Genomic DNA, 24,979 nt, shown 5'->3' on the forward strand with positions numbered 1-24,979 from the left:
CTGTATTAAGGATGACCATATGCTAAAGGCGAACTTAAAGGAGGGTACGTGGTATACGAGGTGCTCTCATCCTCCAATGCTTTGAAGATTCAATCAGATCCAATAGCCTCTGAAAGATGCAGAGAAGGACCATTGCCGAAGACAGTCGCAGATGATGAAAGAAAACTTCAATAGACTCCTAGCGGGCAACTGCTTTGTCTGCATTAGATGAGGCCAAACTATGCAGGTCGTAACAGGGTTTACGTGGTTATGTGAATTAGCCTACTGCAGTCTGCAATCATCCTTAATCTTCAGAATCGAAGACATTGCCTTCCAATGGCCTGGGAAAAGTAGTGGTGATTATAATGAATAATAATGAAATTTGTAGAGAGTGCACTAAAATTTGATGTATATGGTCCTAGTAAAATTCCATGGTCCTAGCTGTGATCTACATATAAAATAAATATAAAAATATAGGTTAGTGATTTAGCCTTCGTTCATATAACTTTTTTTTTTAAACTGCTCAAAATTACCAGGCAGCATATATCTCTTTTTTACAAATGGTTTTACTTGTGTTATGCACACCTGAAATAAACAGTCAACATTGAGATCGAGCCTATCTATCTTAGTCAGTTAAATCTTGTCAATTATTAAATCTCGATCTAGTGTTAAGCTACCACAATACTTGAATTAAGTTGAATTAAATTTGAGTCCTAGCCGACCTAGCCCTACTCTACTAGTATTAGACTAGCCACTAGAGTAGAGTCTAGACTGAACTTCACTGAAGATTCTCTACTCTAGTCTCTACTCACTACTACTACTGACTCTCTAGTCTAGTCTAGACGACTCACTCGACTCAAGTATCTCAAGTCTAGACTTAACTTATGACTAGATTCTAGATTCATTCTGATTCTCTAAAACTAGGATCTAGATTCTACTATACTATAGTTAACTATAGTATATATTATAATTATTATATATTCTAGATATAGACTATATCTTTAGAAGTTTAGGTCAAAGTTTAAAAAACAATAAGATCTAGACTCTCTAGATCTGCATTATTTGTGGTCAAATATAATTATATATCAAATTTCTGAAAATGGGAGATGATGTTCAGTTGTCATGTGGGCCTGGCTCTCCCAGGAAACACACCTTGGAATTAGATACAACTACAGAAATTAATACTAAGAAATTGAAAGTTGAATATGAAAATGATTCTGATTGTAAAGATCGCAGTGATGACAGTGATGATGGACAAAGAGAAGATGAAGCAATGCCAGAAACAGATCAATCTATAAATTCTAGTGATGCAGTTCCAAAATTAGATCCACTAAGCTACACCAAGACTAATGAGTTCACATCTGAAATCTTCAAAATTCAAATTTACAACCTACCAACGTTTGGTTTCTCAGTAAGACACTTTAGTTTGCATTCTACTCAATGATAAAATGATTCAAAAATTAATCATATATATTTTAAAAAATATTTAAAAAATATTTTTATTTAGTAATTCCTACTCTTATTTTTACCAAACTTTAGAAGATATCTTTATAAATTTGATAAATCTAGACTAAAGTAAAGTAAAGTGCCCCATTCAGACCTTGCAATCTATAGGGCAGATGATGTAAAGGTCATCTGTTTTTGGTTAATGAGGGTGTCATGTGGCCAGTGGAATGACCAACCACCTTTACCTTCTCCAACTAAAGTCAGGTACCCATTAGAGGTGGGTGAACTCAGGGGGGCTCTAAAAATCCTGAAATCAAAATCCCTTTCATGTGGTCAGCACTAAAGTAAAGTAAAGTGCCCCATTCAGACCTTGCAATCTATAGGGCAGATGATGTAAAGGTCATCTGTTTTTGGTTAATGAGGGTGTCATGTGGCCAGTGGAATGACCAACCACCTTTACCTTCTCCAACTAAAGTTAGGAATCCATTAGAGTTGGGTGGACTCAGGGGGCCCCTAAAAATCTACATCATATATAACATTTATTTATATATCATATGTTTATATCAATATACATTTTTTGATACAATTTTTACCACACATTTCCTCAAAAAAAAAATCTAAAATTTTGTTCAGGAAAAAAAAGTGATACTAACCCTGTAAATAGATCAGCATTGGTTGTGAGTAAAAGCATTTTCTTGAATGAAATTTAATTTATTTTTTGTTGTTGTTCCAGGACCTGAAAAAAAGGCTCAAGTCTACACTTGGTCTGAATCCACACAAGATCAAACATATCTCTAACACCTTGGTTACCTATGTTTGTTTTAGGTAGAAAACTTTACATCATTCTAATCGTTTGAATCATAATAATAATAACAGAATTGATTGAGAGCTGTTTAGAAACATAACGTAGGCTCAAGGTGCTTTGAAATTCTAACAGCCATCAAACAGAGATTAAAAAAAAAAGAAAATCTAGTCTAAAAAAGCTTTAAACATTTATGTTTTGCATGTGATGCATGGGGTCTGCCTTAGCACAATGCGGAGTAAGCTGCACACTTACATTCTTTTTATGGGTAAAAAGGTGGAAACTGAAAGTTGGACAGGTATTTCAAATATGACTCTTAATGATTTTCCTACAAAATTTGACAGATTATATATATCTTTTGTAAAAAAAAAATGACTAGCTAATAGGCCACACTGTGAAAACTTTGGTTTTATTGTTATAACTTTTCAAAATATGAACACCTTGTAAAATTATTAGCTGAACTGAATAGAAGTTCTTAATTGTTCAGTGGGTGGAGGTCTTGCAAAAATGAAGCATTTCAAGAAATCAATCGAATGAGAACTCATAGACCTCCCTCTGCTTTATAACATAGGAGTTATTTTTAAAAACCTTTTTTTATATACTACTTGTATTGAAAAGCCTGTCAGGTCATAAGTCTTAGGAGAAAAATGTTGCAGTAGCAGAAGTCGATGGAGGTCTGTGGGGCATATATGGAGGGGCCAGCTGACTAAGACACAAGGGCATTTCATCATTGTAGAAGCACTATCGACAAAGTAATGCTTTTAAATAGATTCTTGCCCGTGGAGTGTATTTTTAATAGATATTTTATTTGAATAGCTTTTATATGGCGCAACATTCATGCTTTTAGCAGGCGCACTGCACTATTGTCCCATCTCTTTTGTAGACCAGTGGGGGGGGGGGGGGGAGGGGGTTTGTGGGACAAGGTTTTCCATGCTGCCTTTAGGCACTCAATAAACACAACTCTACTCGAGTCAAGAGTTGAACTAAAGTGGTTTAAGCCTCTCGGCAGAACATGCAAAAGAGCAGCAATAGAATCTCCAATTGAAATACATAAAACCACAAAGCACCATTCTGAATTCAGTGAATCAGTTATATCAATTTCAAATATTATGTAATAGAATTCTCTCTCGAAAGAATGAACTAGACAGTACTTGAAGGTATTTCTGATTGCAGAAATGAAGCTGACAGAGACAAAGCACTGCGTAGAGTCAATGGACATAGATGGAAAGGGAAAGTTTTGGAAGCCAAGGTAATTACGATATTGATAAAAATAAAAAGAAGAATTCAAATATAAATGAATCAAATACCAGCTCAACTCAAGAAAAGCAACAATTTGTGATGCTAAGTAAATCTCTCTGTCTGTCTATTTATCTAGCACTAACTATTGCCATCTACTCCTTTGTCCCTCTCTGTCATTTCTCTAGATTGTACAGCCCATCTCATGACACGCACCACTTATAGTCTAAAGAAGTCCCCTGACCATGCTTATGGAACTTCCAGCGCTCCCCAGGCTTCCGGTGCTGGCTAGATCTGCCTTGTCAATGCTATCTTTAGAAAGAATTTTGTCGAGTATTCAAAACACAAATTTTCTAGTAAACGCTTTTTTCTGTAAAACAAAAAAAAATGTACTAGTTTTAATGAACATTTATTACTTAAAATGGATTCCAAATGTACAGTAAATATATGCGCAACGAAAAAACTGGAAAATGGTATTACAATGATTCATGAATGTTAGTTTATTATCTTTCTTTTTTTCATTACATTCTTAAAACCCTGGCGCTTACAGTTTTCCCCAAGACCCTAGCTGGCTGAAAGAAGGGGAGTACTAAAAATTGTTTTCATTAGGGGGTGGGGGTGGTGGGGAAAATTTGTGAAACACTGCCCTATGTGATAGGTATCCAACTCAGCACAGCTGTCAAATGATGAGTGGTGATTCTGTTCAATGGCTATATTTATGCTTACCTCTGTGTTTACATTTCACAGATTGCAGCTCCTATGGCAGATCCATATTTACAGAAACGTTTACAGGCACAAGGTGAGAGCTAGTCTAGTAGGTCTATACAGGTTCAAGTGTGTGTGAATGTATAATCTAAATTAGGCTTGTAAAAGTTTGTTGGAATAAATGAGAGAATGACAAGAATTTGTGAGAGATTAGAGAGTTGAAGTTCTAGGAGTTTAACATTGTTCTGTTGGCCTCCTACAGACATTCAACGACTGGTTTATCTTGTAGAGTTTGTATGTGAGAGATTGAGATTAGCCTCACTATTCAATAACTTGAGTTTTATCCAACCCCCCCACCCCCCAAATGTTTTCCTTTAATCACTTTAGTGCCTTTATATTTTATGCAAATTACACAAACTACAAGATATAATATAAACTCTCTTGCCAGAACCCATACATAATTTTTATTTTAGACAACACTAACAGGATGAGACAACACATGTTATGGACGATGGAAATGGGAACCAGAAAACACAAAATGGTTGAAAGTTTTATGAAATGGGACTAGTTTCAGGAAATGAAACAAAAGAGCAATACATAGGATCTCTTTATTCAATGAGTAATCAGGACATAGGAATGTAGCATGCACTATTTTGTTGAGCGTAAAGTCAAACTTGGTGTTCATGATGTGAAAAAAAAACAACAACAGCAGCTTGGAATAGGAAGGAATGGAAGGATATGTTGCTATAGATTTATGTGTCTCTGGGATAGAACCTAAAAAAGAGACCTCTTCTTCTAGACAGTTATTAGCAGCTGCGCTTTTGGATCTTTTGCAGTTTGTGCCTTGGAAAGTAGCCTGCTGTTTTTGCTTTGCACTGTCATACAGTGTGTTGGTTAAACCGTGTACCTAAAGCACCCATATGTTCCAACCATAGCCAGTGCCCAGGCTTTCATCTCATGAAATGAGCCATGGTTGTCTTAGGACTGAAGGAGGCCAATACTTGCAAAACACGCTTTCACACAATCATAATGTTTCTCTTTATTGTAGAGGCCAAAAGCTCACAGCAGACAGACTCGGCGCCAAGCATTGAAAGTCTCACACCAGAGGAAGCCGAAGCTCGGTAGGGCTGCTTCATTTTTGTTATGATTTTGTTCAGTTTTTGTTTCCTTAAATAGATTGATCTTATCACTAGTTTGTATTTGCAGTTTTATCTCTCCCAATATCGACCTGTTTTTTTGTGTGTTTTTTGTAGACTCAAAGCCAACATTTGTCCATTGTGGAATACTGATTATTCTCAACAGTTGCAGGTTTGTGGCTTTTTAAAATAATCAATGTTTTTCTTTTTTAAATTGATGGTGCATTTTGTTGGATGTTAAGCTTTCCGTCCATCCTATCCTCAACATTCTTATCCTCACTATCCTCAGATCAAAGTGGAGAAAATGAAGACAGTTTTGGAAGGCATTTCAAAGCATGATTTTATAAAGCACCTGTTTGAAGACAGGTATTTCTTTTTTTACGATAAATAATTGAATCACATTTATAATAGCCTGGCACTATAATGGAAATTGTTCATAGCTTAAAATCAATTGAATCTTTATAGATCAAAGAAAAAGGGCATGTGTGAGTTGCTTCCCATAATTCCTTCAGTAAGTAACTTCTTTTTTGAAGTAACATCTGTATTATATAAGATTATAGAAGTGTATTCTCTAACTAATTATTTATTACATATTGATCCTTCTTCTACTCTATTTCTCAAGAAGGATATTTTATTAAATATTAGTAATTAATCTGTTATTTCTCATTTGACTATTGCATTACAGTAGTTAGATCATGTTTTATTTGTTAATGTTTGTTTTTCAAACATGGCCTTTACTACACTATTTCACAGCCTGTCATTACAGAATACCGTAATAAAAATGAGTTCAGCATTGGGTTTGGACTGGATGGAAAAAGTAAGTTTGTTTTTCATGTTGGCGGGGAAGTGGGTGACTGCCTAAAACTTCACAGAAACTTTTAATATGTATAATAATAATAATTTAATCTTTATTATCTGTGAGGAAATTTCTTTTAAAATTGTTTATTACAAAAAATAAATAAATTATAGCTTTTATACAGCACTACTTTCATGCTTATAGCATGCTCAGAGCGCTTTGGTCCAATCTCAGTTTTGGACCAGTGGGGGAGGTGGTATCTAAGAGAAGGTTTTTCCGTGCTGCCTTCAGGCGCTCAGTAAACACAACTCTGCTTGAGTCAGGTGTCGAACCTCAAGCCCCCTTCATAGGTAGCCAAGTTCAAACGGACTTAGCCTCTCGACCACCCTTCCCACAAAAAAATTTACAAAACTAATGTGCTGCGCTTTTTTTTTTCTTTGGGGATTTTCACACTATAAGTTTATGGCCAAAATCTGCTCTTTATTTACACTTTGACTTGTAAGATCCCTTTTACATTCTTTAAACATTAAAATACAGTAAGAGAAAAAAAAAAGAAAAGCAATATTAAGAAATGTGGTGGCTTTAAAATGGAAGATCAAGAAAATTATAAGAACATGAAAAGAGGAAGATTGGAAGGGATTTTGAAATAAATAGACAAAGTAAACAATGTCAAGGACATCATAGTGAAAGTTGCCAACTAAAGTAAAAATTGTTTTGTGTTACAAGCGAAAGAGCTTAGAAATTTTGGTGACCAGCGTCCTACGTCTTGATGGCCAGTAAGGCGTTACATAGGTACACCAAAAAGCTTGCGATTCATGGCTTCGCTTCCCTGCATGTTCTCCTTTCAACCATAGCCCTGCATTCATCTAGCACAGTTTACGTATAGATAGTCTTAAAAAAAAAAAAAAATTAATATCATGCATTGAATAATAACAGTGGTGTCTAGATTAGAGATATGTATTAAAAACAGAATCAAAATAACTTGTGAATTGGGATCCATTCTAAGTGACAACTAGCACTTACCAATATGCATTTTTGTTACTTTTCTCTCCAGCCAAAATGGTGGGCTTCAGATATGGCCTTTACAAAGATGGATGTACAGCTATTGGTGACTGCACTAACCTGGGTATAGCTATGCCTGCAGCAATTCCAGTTGTTAAGGTAAAATATGCATAGTCTGCTGTTATTCTTTATTTCTGCATGTCATTGAAAATAAAACTTATCTCTCTTTATTTTGTTTGACAAAAAGTTGAAACTAAAACCTATCTCCCTTATTTTGCTTGTTTTAACACAGAGCTTTACAGAGTTCATTAGAAAATCTAAATGGGAGCCGTATGTTCAACATTCAGGCACTGGGCACTGGCATACACTGACTGTTCGGACTTATCTCACCGGAGATGTCATGGCCATGGTAGACTTTCAACCACGTTCACTGAATGAGGTATTACTCCAGCATCCCTTGCTACATTATATATTCATTGTGACCTTTGAAGTTAAAATGAATGAAACCATAACATCTTGATGTATTTCCATTAAAGTAAAGCTCCTCTTTCAGACCTTGTGATCTATGGGGCAGATGATGTAAAGGTCATCTGTTTCTGTGGCCCATTTAACTAGGGTGTCATGTGGCCAGTACAATGATCAACCGCCTTTACTTTTCCCCAACTAATGTCAGGTACCCATAGAGCTGGGTGGACTCAGAGGCGTCCACTTGATCTTTTGATCATCTCTATGCATTCCACCCTTGACTTTCATTGAAATGCCTGTTCGTTTCCTTCACTTCCTTTGTCTGCCTCTCAATCTTTTCCCTGGTACTGTTCCCTGCAGGAAAGACTTTTGTAAGTCCTAGGGAACTCTTGATATGGCTGTTTTCTTTTTTTGACAATGATCAGAAGTTCATTGTGTTGCCATTGTGATCCTGTGTCAGATTTCCTCTTTTTAAAGATATAATTATATTTTCTTTATATACCTTTTTAAATAAATAATTATATTTTCTTTCTACACATTTTTTAAGTAAATAATTATATTTTCTTTATACACCTTTTTAAGAAAATGTATCAATTTTTTTTTTTTTTAAGTTTTATGTTTTTATACATTTGTTTAAGCTTGTGTTTTTTTACAGTAGACTAGTTAGCAAGTCATCGTGTGTTCCAATCACTGTATTAAACATTCCAGTTCAAACCTGGACCATCGAGAGGCCATTCTAGAGCACATACCACAAGAGTAGGCAGCAAACCAGTTCTCGACTAAATTTCTGTATTTAAGTGCAACTATTTTATTGCACCTATTAAACCACAGCCACATCAGATCCTGGATGAAGTAGTTGGCTCGGCTCCATTAAGGCTAGAACAAAAATATTTCAATCAAGAATTGTTAATTCATTTAGAAAAACAATCTTTTTAGAATTTAACTTTGATTGTGTGGCAATGAGAGTGGTGAATTTGATAGGAAATCACAAAACCTTTTTTGTTGTTGACTTCAACTGAATGTTATTTCACGATGCAGGAGGAAATCGAAGCAGCTCAGTATTCTCTGAAAGAGTTTTACACTCAAGGTGAAGGTCGGGATGTTAGCATCACATCTTTGTACTTCAGAGTCCTAGGAGGGAAGTAAGTCAACAAGCTCTGTGACTTAGTCTATTAAAACCTAAAACTAGGTCTTTTTTTTTTTTTAATGGAATGTCACTAAATGTAACTTAGTTTATTAAAACCTAGAACCAGGTCTTTTTGTATGGTATATCACTAAATGTGATTTAGTGTTAATAAAACCCAGAATTAGGTCCTTTTTTTATGTTTAGTATTTATAAAAACAGTGACTTGGCAGAATTTAAGTCATTGGTTAATATGCATGACTAAATGCATGATGCTTAGGACGTTATCATCTTTTTTGAAGTAACGACTGTATTATATAAGATAAGATAAAACCTAGAACTAGGTTGTTATTTTTTTTGTATGGACTTTCACTAAAATTCTGTTTCAATTTTCAATTTCAGAGGTATAAGAGATCAAACAAAATTACAGCACTTATGTGGACAAACAGTGAGTGATTTGAAAATAAACGTTATCGTCAATGTTAGAGAACAAACATTCTTTACATCTTCTGTTTATTTACTGCACAATCTGTAACTGTGCCAGAAGTCAATGAGGAACATATTACATCTTCCCTTTGTTTACTGCACAATCTGTAACTGAGCCAGAAGTCAATGAGGAACATATTTTATTTATAGCTCTATACAAATTAGTGTCAAAACAAAGTTAGAATCACAGACATCAACTCTTTGGTCTTCATCTTGTTTACATAAAATGCTTCATCTATACAAATTAAAAATGTTTTTTACTAGTTTGTAGAAAGCACTTCATTTAATAATATTGTTATTTAATTATTTAATGATCAAGAACATATTTACAAAATACATTTCCACCATACATTTATCTTCTATTTAAATGTTTTATTTTATAAATACTGTCAACATCCAGGACATGACTAGATAGAGTAAAAACTACCATATATAAAAACTACTCACTGCTAAACTCTTCAGAATTTTTAGAGCTTTTCTAACTGTTAATTCATACAGTAGACACATTCTTTTATTTGGTCTCATCAGATTTTATTCTTTTTGTTTAGCATGTGCATGAGTCTTTGATGCAACTCAAGTTTCGTATTTCTGCAGAGGCTTTTTTTCAAGGTAACTCTGGCATTTTAAAATTATTTCTGACAATTAGCTTATTGATGGCGCCTTAAATGGTTAAAAATCATTACACTACTAGTTTTAATTTACTAATATATTAATATAATGTTTTGCTTTTTTTTGGTCAGAATTAGAATGCATAGTAAATTTCATATAGTATCTTAAAAACATGGGCTGAATGGATAAGCTCTTTTCTGAACCTGGTGTCCTGGGTTTGAATCTCTGTGAAGACAGGAATTTTGAATTTTGGGATTTTTAGGGTTCTCTTTGAGTCCAACAAACTCTAATTGGAACCCGACTTCGGGAAAAGTAAAGGCAGTTGGTCATAGTGCTGGCCACATGACACCTGCTCGTTAACTGTTGGCCAAAGAAACAGATGACCTTAACGTCATCTGCCATATAGATGACAATGAGCAACTGTGACATGTTATTGATAAAGAAATAACAATATTATTACTACAAACTAGAAAAAATGTTTTCAATTTGTGAACAGCATGATTCCGTCTCGTTGAATCACTTTTCAAAGCAAATGTTGACTTTTTATCCACCCTTTTCTTTGCAGTCAATACACCTGCCACAGAAAAACTCTACGAGTTGATAGCTGAATGGGCTAATGTGTCTCCGTCAACCACAGTCCTAGACATTTGTTGTGGGACTGGCACGATTGGTCTTTCACTGGCCAATGTAAGTGTCTGTAATAGTATATATTTTTTATATATAAAATCATAGTAAAATAATGTATTATTAACATACATGGAAATGTAGTATAAGAGTATAATTAATGTAATTCATTAGCTTTATGTAGAACTATTAAATCAGAATGGAGGCGCTGTGGCTGAGCGGCTTCTGATCTGGGTGTCCCGGGTTAGAATCCCGGTGAAGACTGGGATTTTTTATTTTGGGATCTTTGGGCTCCTCTAATGGTTAACTCAGCTCTAATGGGTACCTGACATTAGTCGGGGAAAAGTAAAGGTGGTTGGTCATTGTGCTGTTCACATAATACTCTCGTTAATCATGGGCCACAGAAACAGATGACTTTTACATCATCTACCCTGTAGATCACAAGGTCTGGAAGGGGAACTTTACTTTTTTTTTTATTGAATCAGAATGTATAATGAATGAATCAGAATGTATGTCGGATGAATCAGAATGTATATTGAATGAATCAGAATGTGTATTTGATGAAGCATAATGTATATTGAATGAATCGGAATGCATATTTGATGGAGCATGATGTATATCGAATGAAGCATAATGTATACTGAATGAATCAGAATATTTAAAGATTTTATTGTTTTGAATTCTTTATCAGAAAGTAATGTCTGTGATTGGTATAGAAATGTCCTATCCAGCAATTCAAGATGCCAAAGCCAATGCTAGAATAAATGGTAAGCTCTCTTGCCTATTTTCCTTTGTATTCAACCATTTTCTTTTTAGATATGTACAATAACACCCCCCCCCCCCATCACCTTTTATGTGATTATCTTTCTTTGCATTTTATTTGTTTACACCTCTCTAAAATAATGCTCTTAATAAGAGAAAAGTAGCAGCCTCTACTCAGCATTGGATTTCATACTGAACAGTATGGATAAAATGTTTCTCTAAGTAGCAATTCATACAGAACAGTATTGATAAAATGTTTCTCTAAGCAGCAATTCATACAGAACAGTATTGATAAAATGTTTCTCTAAGTAGACATTCATAATAAAGAGTATTGATAAAATGTTTCTCTAAGTAGCAATCTCTACTGAGCGTTTTGGTTTCAAACTGAAGAATATGGTGAAATGTTTATATTTCACAGAGTAGTCTAAAGGGTGAAGGCTTAGTTTAGGATGTTAGGTTTATTGTGTTAATAAACTAAACTTTTTGATTCTGTGCTTGTATAGTTGTTTTCTGATTTTGTCTTTTTAAGATAGAATACTGGTCATTAGTGATGAAGTACTGTGTTGCTAAAAGTGTCACAGAAAATGGTAGAGAGTATTTGTTTTAGTTAAACATAGGCCAACTGGTTTGTTGAAGTGTGAGGCAATGTATCTTACTGATCTACTACACATAGTATCTAATGCAGTTTGGGATCAGTGGTGTTGCAGGCCAGGATGTAGGAACGTGTACTGCAAACTGCCTAAGGCTCTTCAGCTCCTGATTTTTCCTCAGGGCTGTCTCCCTTTTGAGACCTCGGCTGTGTGGGGCAGGGGGAGCTGCTGTTAAGGCCGTATTAATAATAATAATAATAATTTTATTTATAAAGCGCTGTTAACAAACAAAATGTAGGCTCAAGGCGCTGTAAACACAAACACGACAACAGAAATAAAAAACTAATCTAAAAAAAGTTTTAAACAAGTAGGTCTTAATGTTCTTCTTAAAAGTGGTATAGCATGTTGTCTGTCTGAGATCAATGGGGAGTGAGTTCCAAACCTTTGGTCCGTGCACTGAAAAAGCCTGCAGACCGTAGCTTTTGAGGGAGAAACGTGGCACCACTAAAAGCATTGAGTTCATTAATCGCAGGGCTCTCTGGGGGACATGGAATAATCAGTTCTCTAAGGTACAGGGGCATCTCATTGTTATATATACACTGATGACAAAGTGTGGCGACCTTGTAATCGATTCTCGCTTTCACTGGAAGCCAATGGAGCATGCACAAGAGCGTAGTAGCAGAATCTTGTCTTGTTTTTCTAAGTACTATTCGTGCGGCGTTGTTCTGTATACGTTAAAGTTTGGTATTGTTTTGACCATGGCAAATCCCCAGACTTTCATCTCATTCCACATAGTACCCTGCATGGGGGACAACTGCATGCAGAAGGCAATCTTCTTTGGCAAGCTTTAAGGAGGACAGCACATCATTGGTGCCCCTCCCCCACACACACACATAAGTGCCATAAAGATCAACTTGGGTGCTCTTTCAGCCTCACTGGCATAGAGGAAAGTAGCTGGCATAGATGTGGTAAAATATGCAGGTCATGCAAAACACCCACTCCTTAATCTTGGAATCTTGCCACTATTTATTTTATGGTGTTAATCACAAATGGTATCAACAAGTACTGTGTACTGCTGCTGCAGCACTCTTTCTCCCCCACCCTTCCCTGAATTCTCATTTTTTTTTTTTTTTGGCCAACTTGTTTTAATGTTCGTCATGTGACAAGTAAAAAAAAAACGTGCATTTATTTTTCAAAACCAATTTGCACAAACTCAGGAATGTTTTAAAATGCATACTAAAGATTTGAGTCCTGTTGATTGAACTACTTTCACTGAGCTGTATCTATTTTTTAAAGTGTATTTTTGTTTATCAGGAATTTGAAATGCTGCTTTTGATTTTAAATTGTTTTAAATTTTCAGGTATGTAAAATGCTTTTATTCTAAAACCTTGTGTTTATCAGGTATCACCAACGCTGTATTTCATTGTGCTAAAGTGGAAGACATAATAAACAAAACGGTTAATTCACTGTCGTCACCTCAATATCAGGATGTTGTGGCTATAGTTGATCCGCCTCGGGCTGGTTTACGTAAGTACATTCCCCATTTTTTTTTATTATCATAATTGTTCATCATTGTTTCCATTTTCAAAGTTTAACATTCAAAAGCTAAAGAACTGTTGATTAACCAAAAGTGCAATTAGTCAGGACAGGTTTGGCATATGTGATAGGAAATAACTGAATTCTACTTAACAATGTTCCACCTTACTTATGTGTAGCTGTGATAATTGTAAAGTTTTGAACTGAAAGAAAGAAATGTTGGAATAAATAAGTAACACTTAACATAGTTGTGGTTGATGAAAGATGAGGAGGTATTTAGGTAGTCTTTGGGGATGGGTTGTGTAACCACTTGGTGCTGAAGGCAGAATCAGTTAACACTTCTACTTGGAAAGTCTTTCAATGGAAACTGGAGTGTCATGTGTGAAGTTAAACTGGTCCCCTTTTTTTGCCAAGTTGGTTGCAAGGTTATCTTAAGATCAACAGATGCACCGTTTTAGATGTTCCTTCAGAATTGAAGATTATTACATCCTAGCCCAAATCTCTCTAAGGATGTAGGAGGGTGGACGCAGGCAGGGTTGGAATCACATGACCAGGGAGCTAACCAATCAGGCTACTCTATTACATCTTTCTTCCATGAAGCCACAATTGAGTTCTCTACAGAATCGCTTTATTCTAGTGCTGCAATTCTATGTAGATGCTTATTATGTTGCAATTATATGTAGATATTATGTTGCATCTCATTGACCACGAACATGTTCATACAAAGTTTATATTTTAAATGTTCATTTGTATGGAATATACTTGGTAGTTGTTATACAATGTTTGTGTTGTTTAAGTTTCAATGTTTGTATTGCAACTTGTGATATTTTCAGTATTTGAATTGCAACTTGTTTGTCATAGTTTCAACTTGCTTGTAACACTTTGAATGTTTTGCGAAGTAACATATTTGTGACAATGTTTCTCCTACAGACAAAGACGTCATCAAATGTTTAAGAAGATGTGAAGCCATCCAATATTTGATTTATGTTTCTTGCAATCCTGCCAGTGCCAAGAACAATTTTGTTGAGTGAGTACAATCCAATCCATGTTTATCTGTCCACCAAGACTCTCAATTCAATAGTTTCCCATTTGAGTTCTTTGCACAGAATTATGTATTTGATATCTTGGGTTTTTGGCATGTAGGCACAATTTAGGCCATGTTGTGTCCATAATCCCTCAAGGGTTACTTCCCCTTTATAGCTCAAGTGCTAAATGTTATACAACTAAGTCATTAAAAATAAGGTCCAAATAGAAAAAAATTTTTTTTAATAAAAATCTGTATATATTTAAAATTAATTACCCTATTTCAACTTATATTTTAGTAGTCAACCCCACCTCCCGGTTAAAGCCCAGTGTTTTTAAGTTGTCTGTTCCAAAATATTACCCTATTTCAACTTACATTTTAGTAGTCAACCCCACCTCCCGGTTAAAGCCCAGTGTTTTTAAGTTGTCTGTTCCAAAATATTTCCTTCTAATATTCTGGTATCTGGGGCAATCAAGAAGGATATGTTCCACTATGAGATAAAAGTCACAGTACTCACACGTGGGGGCTCCTCTCTCTTTAGCACAAAGGAGTGTGTGATGTAGGTGTGGCCAATCCTAAGTCTGGACATGGTCGTGCTTCCATGCCTTGTCAGACCCTTAGATGTGGACCGCCACCCGACAGTAAAGTTTCCCTTTCAGACCTTGGGTCTACAGGGCAGATGATGTAAAGGTCATCTGTTATCTCATACATAAACTGTATTAACTTTAAAAAATCCAACAAAACAATTCAATAATTTGCTTTTAATTATAAATAATTACATCAAGAACTTCAAACTAAGTTACTAAATAAAAAAAGTAGTGTGGTTTTGTTGATAGTGGTAGTCATTTCAGAATAGCAACAAAACTATTGCTTTTATTTATAGCCTCTTACGCCCAGAAACTGGAAGGCACAAGGGTCTCCCATTTATCATGGATAAGGTCAGACCTGTGGACCTCTTCCCAGGAACTAAACACTGTGAACTTGTGGTTCTCTTTAAGCGTGAGGAGACCACTGCTAGCACTAATAATCCTGAAGTCATGGCTAGAGAAGATACTGCCACTGGTTCCACCCAAGGTGTGCCAGAAGAAGATACTGCCACTGGTTCCACCCAAGGTGTGCCAGAAGAAGATACTGCCACTGGTTCCACCCAAGGTGTGCCCGAATCTGCAGCTGTCCTTCCTGGGGAACCGAACCTAAGTTTATAAGAACTATTCCAGTCACAGAAAAATGTTTTAAATTTGTTTCTTAAGTTAACATTTAATTTCTAAAAATAAAGTGTATACAAATCCTTTGATTTATTTATTGTATTATTTTTCCATATAACATTAAAATGACAGTAAATAGCAAGAAATATGTAATAAAACCATTAGAATAACATTTACATTAAAAAAAAATTTAACTTAAAAATAAAATCCTAAAATCTTTGGCATATTATTTCCAGCAAAACAACAAAAAATTTGTGTACTCCTGTATAGGATGTCAACAAAAACAAATTGCAAAGTTTCTTTAAAATCTAAAAGTCAGTTCAAAATGTGGTTATAAAATAATGCCAAAAAAATAATAAATGTTAAAAATCTTGAACACTTCAATGTACTTATAACAAAATAAAACATTCAGCTCAACAAAATAGAATGCGACACTAGTTCAATATTATTTTGCTTATAAAAATCTTTCATCTCTGGGCTACTTAATACATTGATTTCATGGATACGATCTTCCGAACAGCCAAAGTCATCAGATCCCCAAGAAAAACCACCAAGAATCCTATGAGTTGGATAGCCTGGATGGGTCATTAGTTCACAGGTGGTGAAGCCTCGCTTATCAGAAGACAGTCGTCTTTCAGCATCCTCAAAAGCTTCTAAAATAATCTTCTGCAATCTTTCAGGTGTCATATCCCGTCCCATTGTGGAAAGCCCAACAAAGCTATCTGTTGTCCTGGCAACATAGAAACAAACTCATCAATGGCAACATAGAAACAAACTCATCAATGTACTTGAGAAACTAAATACTAATATATATAATATAATAAATAAACTATATAGAATATAATAAGTTCTATGAAAGAAAACGCAATAAAATGATACCATTTACTTATAAAATAGATACTTATTGTTATAGGTTCATTTTACTAGGAACCTGAGACTTCATGTCCATGTTTATGTTGACAAACTTCTTGTCCATGTTTATGTTGACATGGTCATACTGGATTTCATTCCAAGTAACTTATTTCCAAATAAACATTGAACAAATGAACTTACTTGATACCGTAATCATCCAGTACTTTCTTAGCCACATGTGCCTTTTCAATCATAGCAAGGAAGAATGGCATATACTCTGGATTTACCCATTCTTTAGCAGCCATGTTGATTTCTACAGGGAATCGAGTAATGTGGATGTTGTGTTGCTTCAAAGCTGCAGCAAATAACTCAACCACTTCTGTTGAGGACAAAAATACATGAGTTTAAAATCGGGCACACATTATGTTTGGGAATATTGTTCTCTTATTGATTCAACTCCATTATATTTTTTAGTGTGGTCAATATGAGTAGCACACCAATATGGCTTTTCACTTTCAAGAAATTTGTAAGGGTATTCTATTTACAAATGTGGATTAAGGAAAATTCTCCACTTAGTTCATACTAAGCATTGTTGGGGGTTACAAAACATCTCTCCAGAAAATCTAATCAATCATACTCCTAGTTGAAAAAGTTCTAAACTTTAAAAAGAGAAAGTTTGCAAGAGATATGAAGAATTTCAAAAAGTCTAGAAGCCCTAGTAAGATCACTGATGCTCCTAGACACAAATCTAACAGTTCTTAATTTATATATCATCATCTTTCCTTTGCATTCCTCACGGAACATAGGGCGTCAGTAAAAACACAATACCCTCCACAGTCTCTTGCTACTTTTTTAATGGCTTCCCAGCTATTTCCAGTTCTCTCGGCTTCATTTAGTATAATATGCGTTGCCATGTTCTTTTTGGTCTTCCTCTACGACACTCTACGTCTTGTTCCCTGGGGTTCCACTCTAAGGCCTGTCTAGCTCTGCAGTTGGTATCTTTTCTAAGGGTGTGACCACCAATCATTCCCCTCTTCCTCTCTAAGATCTGCACCTCTATATTTTTCTGTCTACTCATCTCCCACAGTTTGGTGTTTTCTATTTTGTCGTACCAGTGTATTTTTAGAATATTTCTCAGGCATCTGTTGATGAAGGTCTGTACTTTTTTTGTTGTGGCTTCAGTTGTTTCCCATGTTTCAGAACCATACAGTAGGACAGCCTTGACATTAGAGTTAAAGATTCTTAGTTTAGTCTTGTTTGAGATGTGAGGAGATTTCCAGGGTGGTTTTAGCTGTGTAAATGTCTGGCGCCAGATTTATACAGTGTTTCATGCCTTCATCTGTTCCACCTAATAACACTGAGTACACTCCCAAGGTATATAAAATTATCTATTTGGTCTATGGTCTGAGAATCCAGTTCTATGTTGCATGCTATTAAAATGGTTTATGTTTAAAAGAGTTGACAAATATATTTTGTGGTGATTTGGTTTCTATTTTGTTTTAGTTTTTGTTTTTTAGTTAAATTTTTTTTTTGTTAGCCGTTCCATCTATTTTATTTTGTTTTTGTATAACACTATAGAGCTCCACGCAAAGCTGGGCTGGGTCTAGAATATCAGAGTGACAACAATGTTAGCCATTTTGTATTAAGTTAGTAACACATGAAGGTGCTGTGACTGAGTGGTAAAGTGCTTGGCATCCAAACCGAAGGATCCCGGGTTCGAATCTCAGTGAGACTGAATTCTGGGATCTTAAGGGCAATTCTGAGTCCATCCAGCTCTAATGGGAACCTGATCTTAGTTGGGGAAAAGTAAAGGCAGTTGGTCCTTGTGCTGTCCACATGACACCCTTGTGAACTGTGGGCCACAGAAACAGATGCTCTTACATCATTTACCCCATAGATCGCAAGGTCTGAAAGGGAAACTTCACTTTCACTTTTGCTAGTCTAACATGTCAAGACACAAGAGTTCTCCATATTGAAATCTTACTTAACTCTCCTAACAAAAAGAAAGTGGTTATCAGGCATGGAATATATTGATTGACATTTTAAGGATGAATGCAGTGTTTCACATGACCCTGTGCAAACCAAGATGCAACCCGCATATTTCGCCACACGCCCATCAGACATAGCCATTGTCTAGGGATGTATTTAAGTTTTCTTGTCTGCACCTGTTTTCCCCAAGAGTTTTTCTTTGGGTCTCAAATGTGTTATGACCTCTGTAAGAGCTTTATAGCTGTCTCTTTATAAGGCAGTCTGCAGTCAGCTGCTTTCCTCTATGCCAGTGAGGGCAAAAGGGCACCAGAGTTGATTTTCATAGAGATTCTGGAGGAGCCTCTATTTTTTTTTTAAGCTTGCCAAAAAATATTACCTTTTGCATGCAGTCATCCCCCACACAGGATAGGTGTATGACCCAACGCAGCTGTCAAATGGTGAGTAGTGCTTCTATATAGTCTACACCAGCCTCTAGCAGAATATAGTTATATTTGTAAGGTAGTTTTGCCAGGTATGCCCATTATGGGCATTTTGAGGATCCCTACATGCCTCCTATAAAGCACAGAGGTCTCAGTGCTATACAAAAGTTCTGTGACAAGCACTACTTTAAAGACATTGATTTCTTGGTGGGTGAAGAGACCTACACTGTCATATTGAGTAACTAAAGACATAACTGGCCTAAGCCTGATGTTTCTCTAGACAGTGGGACATCGTTGGAAATGTGCTTCCCAGGCACATGAAGTCAACCAATAAAGGAAAGAGAACATCAACTACTATAAATGTCATATCCTTTCAGAGCAAATAACAAAATATATGATTTGATCCATGGGGCGTGGTGGCTGATTGGTTAAGCGTTTGGCTTCTGAACCTGGGGTCGTGGGTTCGAATCTTGTTGAAGACTGGGATTTTGAAATTCTGGATTTTTTTAGGCGCCCCTGAGTCCACCCAACTCTAATGGGTACCTGACCTTAGTTGGGGAAAGTAAAGGGCGATTATTCATTGTGCTGGCATCATGGCACCCTGCTTGTTAACCGTTGGCCATAGAAACTAATGAACTTAGCATCATCTGCCCCATAGATCGCAAGGTCTGAAAGGGGAAACTTTACTTTGTTATGATTTTGATCCAGTTTGATACAACTTTACAGCAGCAATGAAAACCAGGCACTTGACTTACTTGGATGGAGATGAATATGTTGGTGACCATCCACGTACACAGGGGCTCTCCCCACCAGCTCAATAAACTTTTTGATCTGACTGTCTAGTTCTCTTTTTATCTACAAGGTGAATGCAAACAACTAAATGTTAAACAGGCAAGCTGAATAAATGTAAAAACTTAAAAAAAACAACAAATTAGCAACAGGTAAAAAGGCACGAAAATTGAAGGCGACAGAAAGTTATGCACAACAATGCACTAAAAGCAACCAAACTTAAATTTGCAATTCAATTACTTCAGTAATTAAAATCAAAGATCAAATATAGTAATATATATATATATATAGTCAAAGTAAGGAATTTAAAAAATATTAAAATTAGCTTAAACCATTTTAAAATGATAAAAATTAAAAAAAATTAAAAGTACTTAATAAAAGTGATAACAATAAAACCTATCTCTACCAGGGTTAAAAAATTAATCTTTTGGATGTTACAAAATGAACTACAGACATGCTACTGCTAAAATATTCCCGCTTTTAGTCAATTATATATTATATGTTTGTAATGATATTTTGTTATCTGATTAGTAATTAATGAAATATTCAGTTTTGATAAATACATTTCTGACTGTTTTTCATGGAAGTCTGCACTAAGATAGTATTATTAAGATGGTGTATTATAGCTTAGATTTCGTTTAAGATTCATCAAGCTGACTAACTTGTACCTCTTCTTCATCGATATTTCCAGCATCTAAAAGCCTGGGAGTTGGCAGCATGCCATGAAAATTGAAAGTCTCGTTCGTAAGAGTTTTATACTGGTGGTTGGCTATGGGGACTCCTTCTGTTAAGTTTAGGTGCAGACCTAAATGCAGACGTTAAACAATTTAAACTAAAAAGGCATCTAGAGACAAAGGTGGATTTCACAGAGAGCTTGGCTTTACACAATTATATACAGCTTGTCATTCTAATTGAGATAACAGAAGTGGGTGAAAGACAATGGCCGGATCTCATTTTATAAATTAGACATTTCTTGAAAAGAGAAGATAGTCACATCCTAAACATACTCATGTGTTATTATAGGTGTGCTTGCTAAGAGACTAAAATTCGGCTAAGCCATTTGTTTTTCTGACTTATTCAGGCAACCCGTTCCATGCTCTAACACAGTGTTTCCCAAAATGTTTTCCTCAACAGAACACTTTGCACATTCTGAGTATTTAGCAGAACACTTTGCTTAATTTTTTTTAGAGAGATTAATTAACATGATGGCCTACTAGTTAACTATTCCAGTAGTTCGTGGAACACTTAGGCCACGTGGAACAAAACACAGTTTGGGAAACACTGCTCTAACAGCACTAGAGAAGAAGGAGCACTTGGAAGGATTTTTTAATATTTTGCTTAGTTTTAAATGCTTGTTTAACAAATGGATTTTTCTTCAGAAATGAAGATTTATTGTGTCCTAGTCCAATCCTCCTAAAGAAGGATGGCAGGGGAAGGAAGTGAACAAGTCTAAAATTTGGCCCATTCCAAAATGTATACCACTTGACCAGGCAGCCATTTAAGAAGTAGCAATACATATATATATATATACATTTTAAAGAAACAACCTAGATTGTGAAATAAATATTTTAGAAACTGGGCATATACAATAATGTATCTTAGCAATGTGAAAAATACTGTCAACAGTGAATTATAACAGTCTGTGAGTGGATAGTCCTATTGCATTAAAGAAAAAGCAGAAACATAAAGCATAGTTAGAGTGCCACTTATGACTGAGAAAATGTGATTTCTAATGAAAAGCAACAAAGTTCAACAAATCTTTATATTTTGAGTACATATACAGATAATGTTAAATATTTGTTTCATAAAGAGATTAAAAAATTAAAGATACAAAAGCAAAACTAAAAAAAAAAAAAAACTTTTCCCAAATTAGTTCATTACAATGTGCATTATACCTCAACAGGGTTTATTTCACCCAGATCTAGGTGTTTTCTAAGAGCAAATTTGCCTCTGAAAACTTCTTCTGTTGAAACCAAAGTTTCATATTCAAACTCTCCAACAGGAGAGCCCTCTGTGAGATTCAGGTGGAGACCTGATGAGAGGAACCCATAACATTTTAATAAAAGAAAGCATAACTGAATGAAAACCTGAAACAATATTTCTACTTACAAAGTAGACAGTCCTACTTCTAGCTTGAAATAAAATGTTCCATGTAACGGTTATCTTCTTCTTATCTTATATAATACAGACATTACTTCAAAAAAAGAAGATGATTACTTCCTACGCGTCATGCAACTAGTCCTGCATGTTTACCAATGATTTAAATTCTGCCAAATCACTGGTTTTCCTGGCTGGCTCAGTCAACCCATTCCATGCTCTAACAGCACTAGGGAAGAAGGAGCATTTGTACAAATTTGTCCTAGCATATGGAATGAGGAATGTGCTTTAATCTTTGTGTGTTAGAGAACAAAAACAAAAATATTAAGAAAAAAAAACAACTTATGGCTTGATCGGTTTAGAGACTTACCAGGACAAAGCTGACTGCTTTTAAACATGGCTGCACCTTCCTCAGTGCCAGTGCAGTTCAGAAGCAGTGAGGCGCTTGTGATGGCACCTTTATTGAAGGCTTCCATCACACCTTCATTCCTTTCCCAACTGAAGCCAAAGTCATCTCCTGTTATAATTAAATAGCGCTTCATTCTGTCAAAATACAAAGTTATCTCCTGTTATGATTAAATATCACTTTATTTTGTCAAAACACAAAATAATCTTCTACTATGATTAAATATCACTTCATTCTGTCAAAAGACAAAATAATCTGTTATGATTTAATAGCACTTCATTCTGTCAAAATAAGGATTAAGAGCAATTAAATAAGGGAAAAAAAACTTTTTAAAAATAATTTTTAAAGTTGAACTAAAAATGTAAAAACATCAGCAGTTAAAGCACAGTTAGTTCACTTTGACTTGTACTAGTTAAATGTACCAAAGAAGGAGAGGCAGACTAAAGAAGTGACAGGAAAAAAACATCACAGAATGGATGGGCCTGTCTAAGAAAGAGACTCTAATCCTGGCAAAAATCAGAGAGATGGAGAGAGGTATGGTCAACAAGAACACAACCCAGTAATGGTTTATTCCATATTGGAAACTTCAAACAGGACGAGGGGTGAAGAACTCCCGGTCAAAGCCTGTCTGGTGAACTAAGTCCTTCTCAATAGTCAAAGGGATTCTGCAGGAGCCTTGCCACTCCTGGTTCCAGAAACAGACTTTTTTGAAGGTCAACAAACTGTGTGGTGCTCCTCAAAAAGAGTAAGAGACAGGTAAAAGTGAAAGGGAAACATCAACCAGTATGTTTCTGATAAAATAAATTCATATAATAAAATCTGTTCCTGGTCATTGTGAAAATACAAGAGATAACAATCAGTATTTAGACATAATATGCCCAATTTTCTACCATGTTGAACATGTTATAAAGAAATAATCTTGTTCTAAGACATTTTGCCAACTGCTAACTGCTTAATATCCACAAAGTCAGAAAAAAAATATCCTTCTTAAGGAAAAATCTACCTATAAGATTTGCTACAATACTCAATAATTAGAGGTTTTCCTCAGCTATACAAATATTAGTAAGCTGCGTACCTTGCCCTGTATAGACTGATAGCTGCTTGTCTAGGCCTTATAGTATCACTTATTTAGTGCTATTTATAGTCCAAAGACTGTATGGGTGGTGGCATGATAATTTTTTGCTGTTGACATCTCTTTCTTTTTAATCTTAGATGTCCTTATTTTTTTTTCTATCACATCTTGCTGTCTTGAGTCATGAGTTTAGTGATCTATGATCTAAACAAAGTATAAAAATTATTTAAAAAGAAAAGGAACACAACTTCATTTCATAGTCATTGTAATGTCACAAAAGATCACTATTAGTTTAAAAATAATAATATAAATAAATAAATAAAGTGCATTTTTTCAAATTTTTTTTTTTTTTTTGAGACAACAGAAGAGTTATGTTTCAGTCTTAGGGCTAAGGTACAAGAATTAATTAGAAGTTGAAACATGGGACTTAAACCACCAATCACTGCCTCTTCATGTGAAATGTGCGCTGGACTATATCGTCTCAATGATCCGGGTTTAAACCCTGCCTACTGCTACACGCCCCATCCTGGGGGAGGGTGAGCTAGGATGTAATAATCTTCAATTCTAAAGGAACATCTGAAACATGTAAAACAAAACTAAACAATCCAGGTCCCAAAAAAAGGGTTAAGAACTTTTCAAGTTATTATCTGCCCTATATATCTCAAGGTTACAGTTATCTAGCCCTGTAACATCAAGCATGGTTACAAGGATTTGAAACCCACCAAAACCAGTGGCGTAGCTAGGAATTCGCCATCATTTGGGGGCAATGGGGGGGGGCTTGACCTCTTTGGGGGCCCCTGCATTTTGCGTAATAATGCCGTAATATTTAAATCTTAATTATTCTGTTAATATAAAAAACAACACTTATTTGGGGGCTTCCCTGGGGCCCGGGGGATTCATAGATCCTAGAATATCTGAATATGTATTGTAATTTCTTAGTCTAAATGTGGTAATGATAATGCATGTGTGGTCACTGTAGTCTAAGTATTAGTAATTAGGCCTAGTATGCCGATGTCGTTGTGCTGATGGAACCCTGCCCGGGGGCTGCCCGCTGTAATACCCGTCGACGTCGCACTGCGAGAGGTTTGACTCTGAGCTCGGATTAAGAATCTAGATCTGACTCTTAATAGTTAGAAGCTCTTCTAGTTCTATATAGAATACACTATCTACTGTAACTTGTAATACTAATTTACCTGTCCTATTCTGGCTATCGCCAATAATTAGAAAATATATCTAGATTATCATTATAAGATCTAGATCTATATTATTTTCGAGGTTATCCCCCATGTTTGACATTTGACATGATTTGTATTTATATAGATCTACTTGCCAACTAGATCTTATTCTAGATCTACATGTAATTTTTTTTTTATATTTAATTCTTAAGAATAAAAATTAAAAAAAATAAATAAATTGTCGTTCTATAAGTAATAACTTCAAAATAAACTTTTAAAAAAATGCAAAGACATAAAAATCGAGTAATAAAAACAATTATTTCTTTTAAGATAGAGTTACACATGATTCATAATTTAATCGCAACCTAGCTAGCTAGCTATCAGCAGCTATACTAACTTTTCAAAGTTAAACTAAAACTAGTTTTCAACTAAAATAAAGTAGTTAAACTATTCGTTTATCATGAACTTCAAAAGATAGTTAAACTAAACTAAAGAATGTTAATTAAACTATAAAAAAAAAACTATTCATAAGTTGTTTTTTTTTTTTGGGGGGGGGGGGGGGGGGTTGAACTAGACTCTAGACCTATATAGATATAATGATCCGACTGTATGCCTACGGTTCCATCTTATTCTTTTAACATTCTAGTAATATTT

At 35.2% G+C, this 24,979-nt stretch overlaps 2 protein-coding genes across 4 annotated transcripts; one reads left to right on the forward strand and one right to left on the reverse strand.

The window, feature by feature from the left end:
- Window positions 1–527: 527 nt before the first annotated feature.
- Window positions 528–15,615, forward strand: LOC106055873 (tRNA (uracil-5-)-methyltransferase homolog A-like). The gene is made up of 19 exons (XM_056006228.1): window positions 528–1,390; window positions 2,159–2,250; window positions 3,401–3,476; window positions 4,211–4,262; window positions 5,217–5,289; window positions 5,422–5,476; window positions 5,594–5,670; window positions 5,770–5,815; window positions 6,058–6,121; window positions 7,155–7,261; window positions 7,395–7,541; window positions 8,606–8,709; window positions 9,093–9,138; window positions 9,725–9,785; window positions 10,351–10,472; window positions 11,101–11,176; window positions 13,163–13,288; window positions 14,228–14,324; window positions 15,205–15,615. The coding sequence occupies exons 1-19, from the start codon at window positions 1,079–1,081 to the stop codon at window positions 15,524–15,526; spliced, it is 2,055 nt and encodes a 684-aa protein (XP_055862203.1). The 5' UTR covers window positions 528–1,078; the 3' UTR covers window positions 15,527–15,615.
- Window positions 15,068–24,473, reverse strand: LOC106055868 (carbohydrate deacetylase-like). 3 transcript variants are annotated; one of them, XM_056006229.1, is made up of 7 exons: window positions 24,344–24,473; window positions 23,154–23,354; window positions 22,043–22,215; window positions 20,244–20,380; window positions 19,542–19,641; window positions 16,580–16,757; window positions 15,068–16,256 (listed from the first exon to the last, which is right to left on the reverse strand). In XM_056006229.1, the coding sequence occupies exons 3-7, from the start codon at window positions 22,212–22,214 to the stop codon at window positions 15,935–15,937; spliced, it is 909 nt and encodes a 302-aa protein (XP_055862204.1). In that variant the 5' UTR covers window position 22,215; window positions 23,154–23,354; window positions 24,344–24,473; the 3' UTR covers window positions 15,068–15,934. The 3 variants fall into 3 exon arrangements, with proteins under 3 accessions (XP_055862204.1, XP_055862205.1, XP_055862206.1); XM_056006230.1 differs by lacking the exon at window positions 20,244–20,380 and adding an exon at window positions 21,471–21,607; XM_056006231.1 differs by lacking the exon at window positions 24,344–24,473 and having other exon boundaries at window positions 23,082–23,157.
- Window positions 24,474–24,979: the final 506 nt, after the last annotated feature.

The sequence above is a fragment of the Biomphalaria glabrata genome, chromosome 12 (genome assembly GCF_947242115.1).
Source record: "Biomphalaria glabrata chromosome 12, xgBioGlab47.1, whole genome shotgun sequence".
Lineage (NCBI taxonomy): Eukaryota > Metazoa > Mollusca > Gastropoda > Planorbidae > Biomphalaria > Biomphalaria glabrata.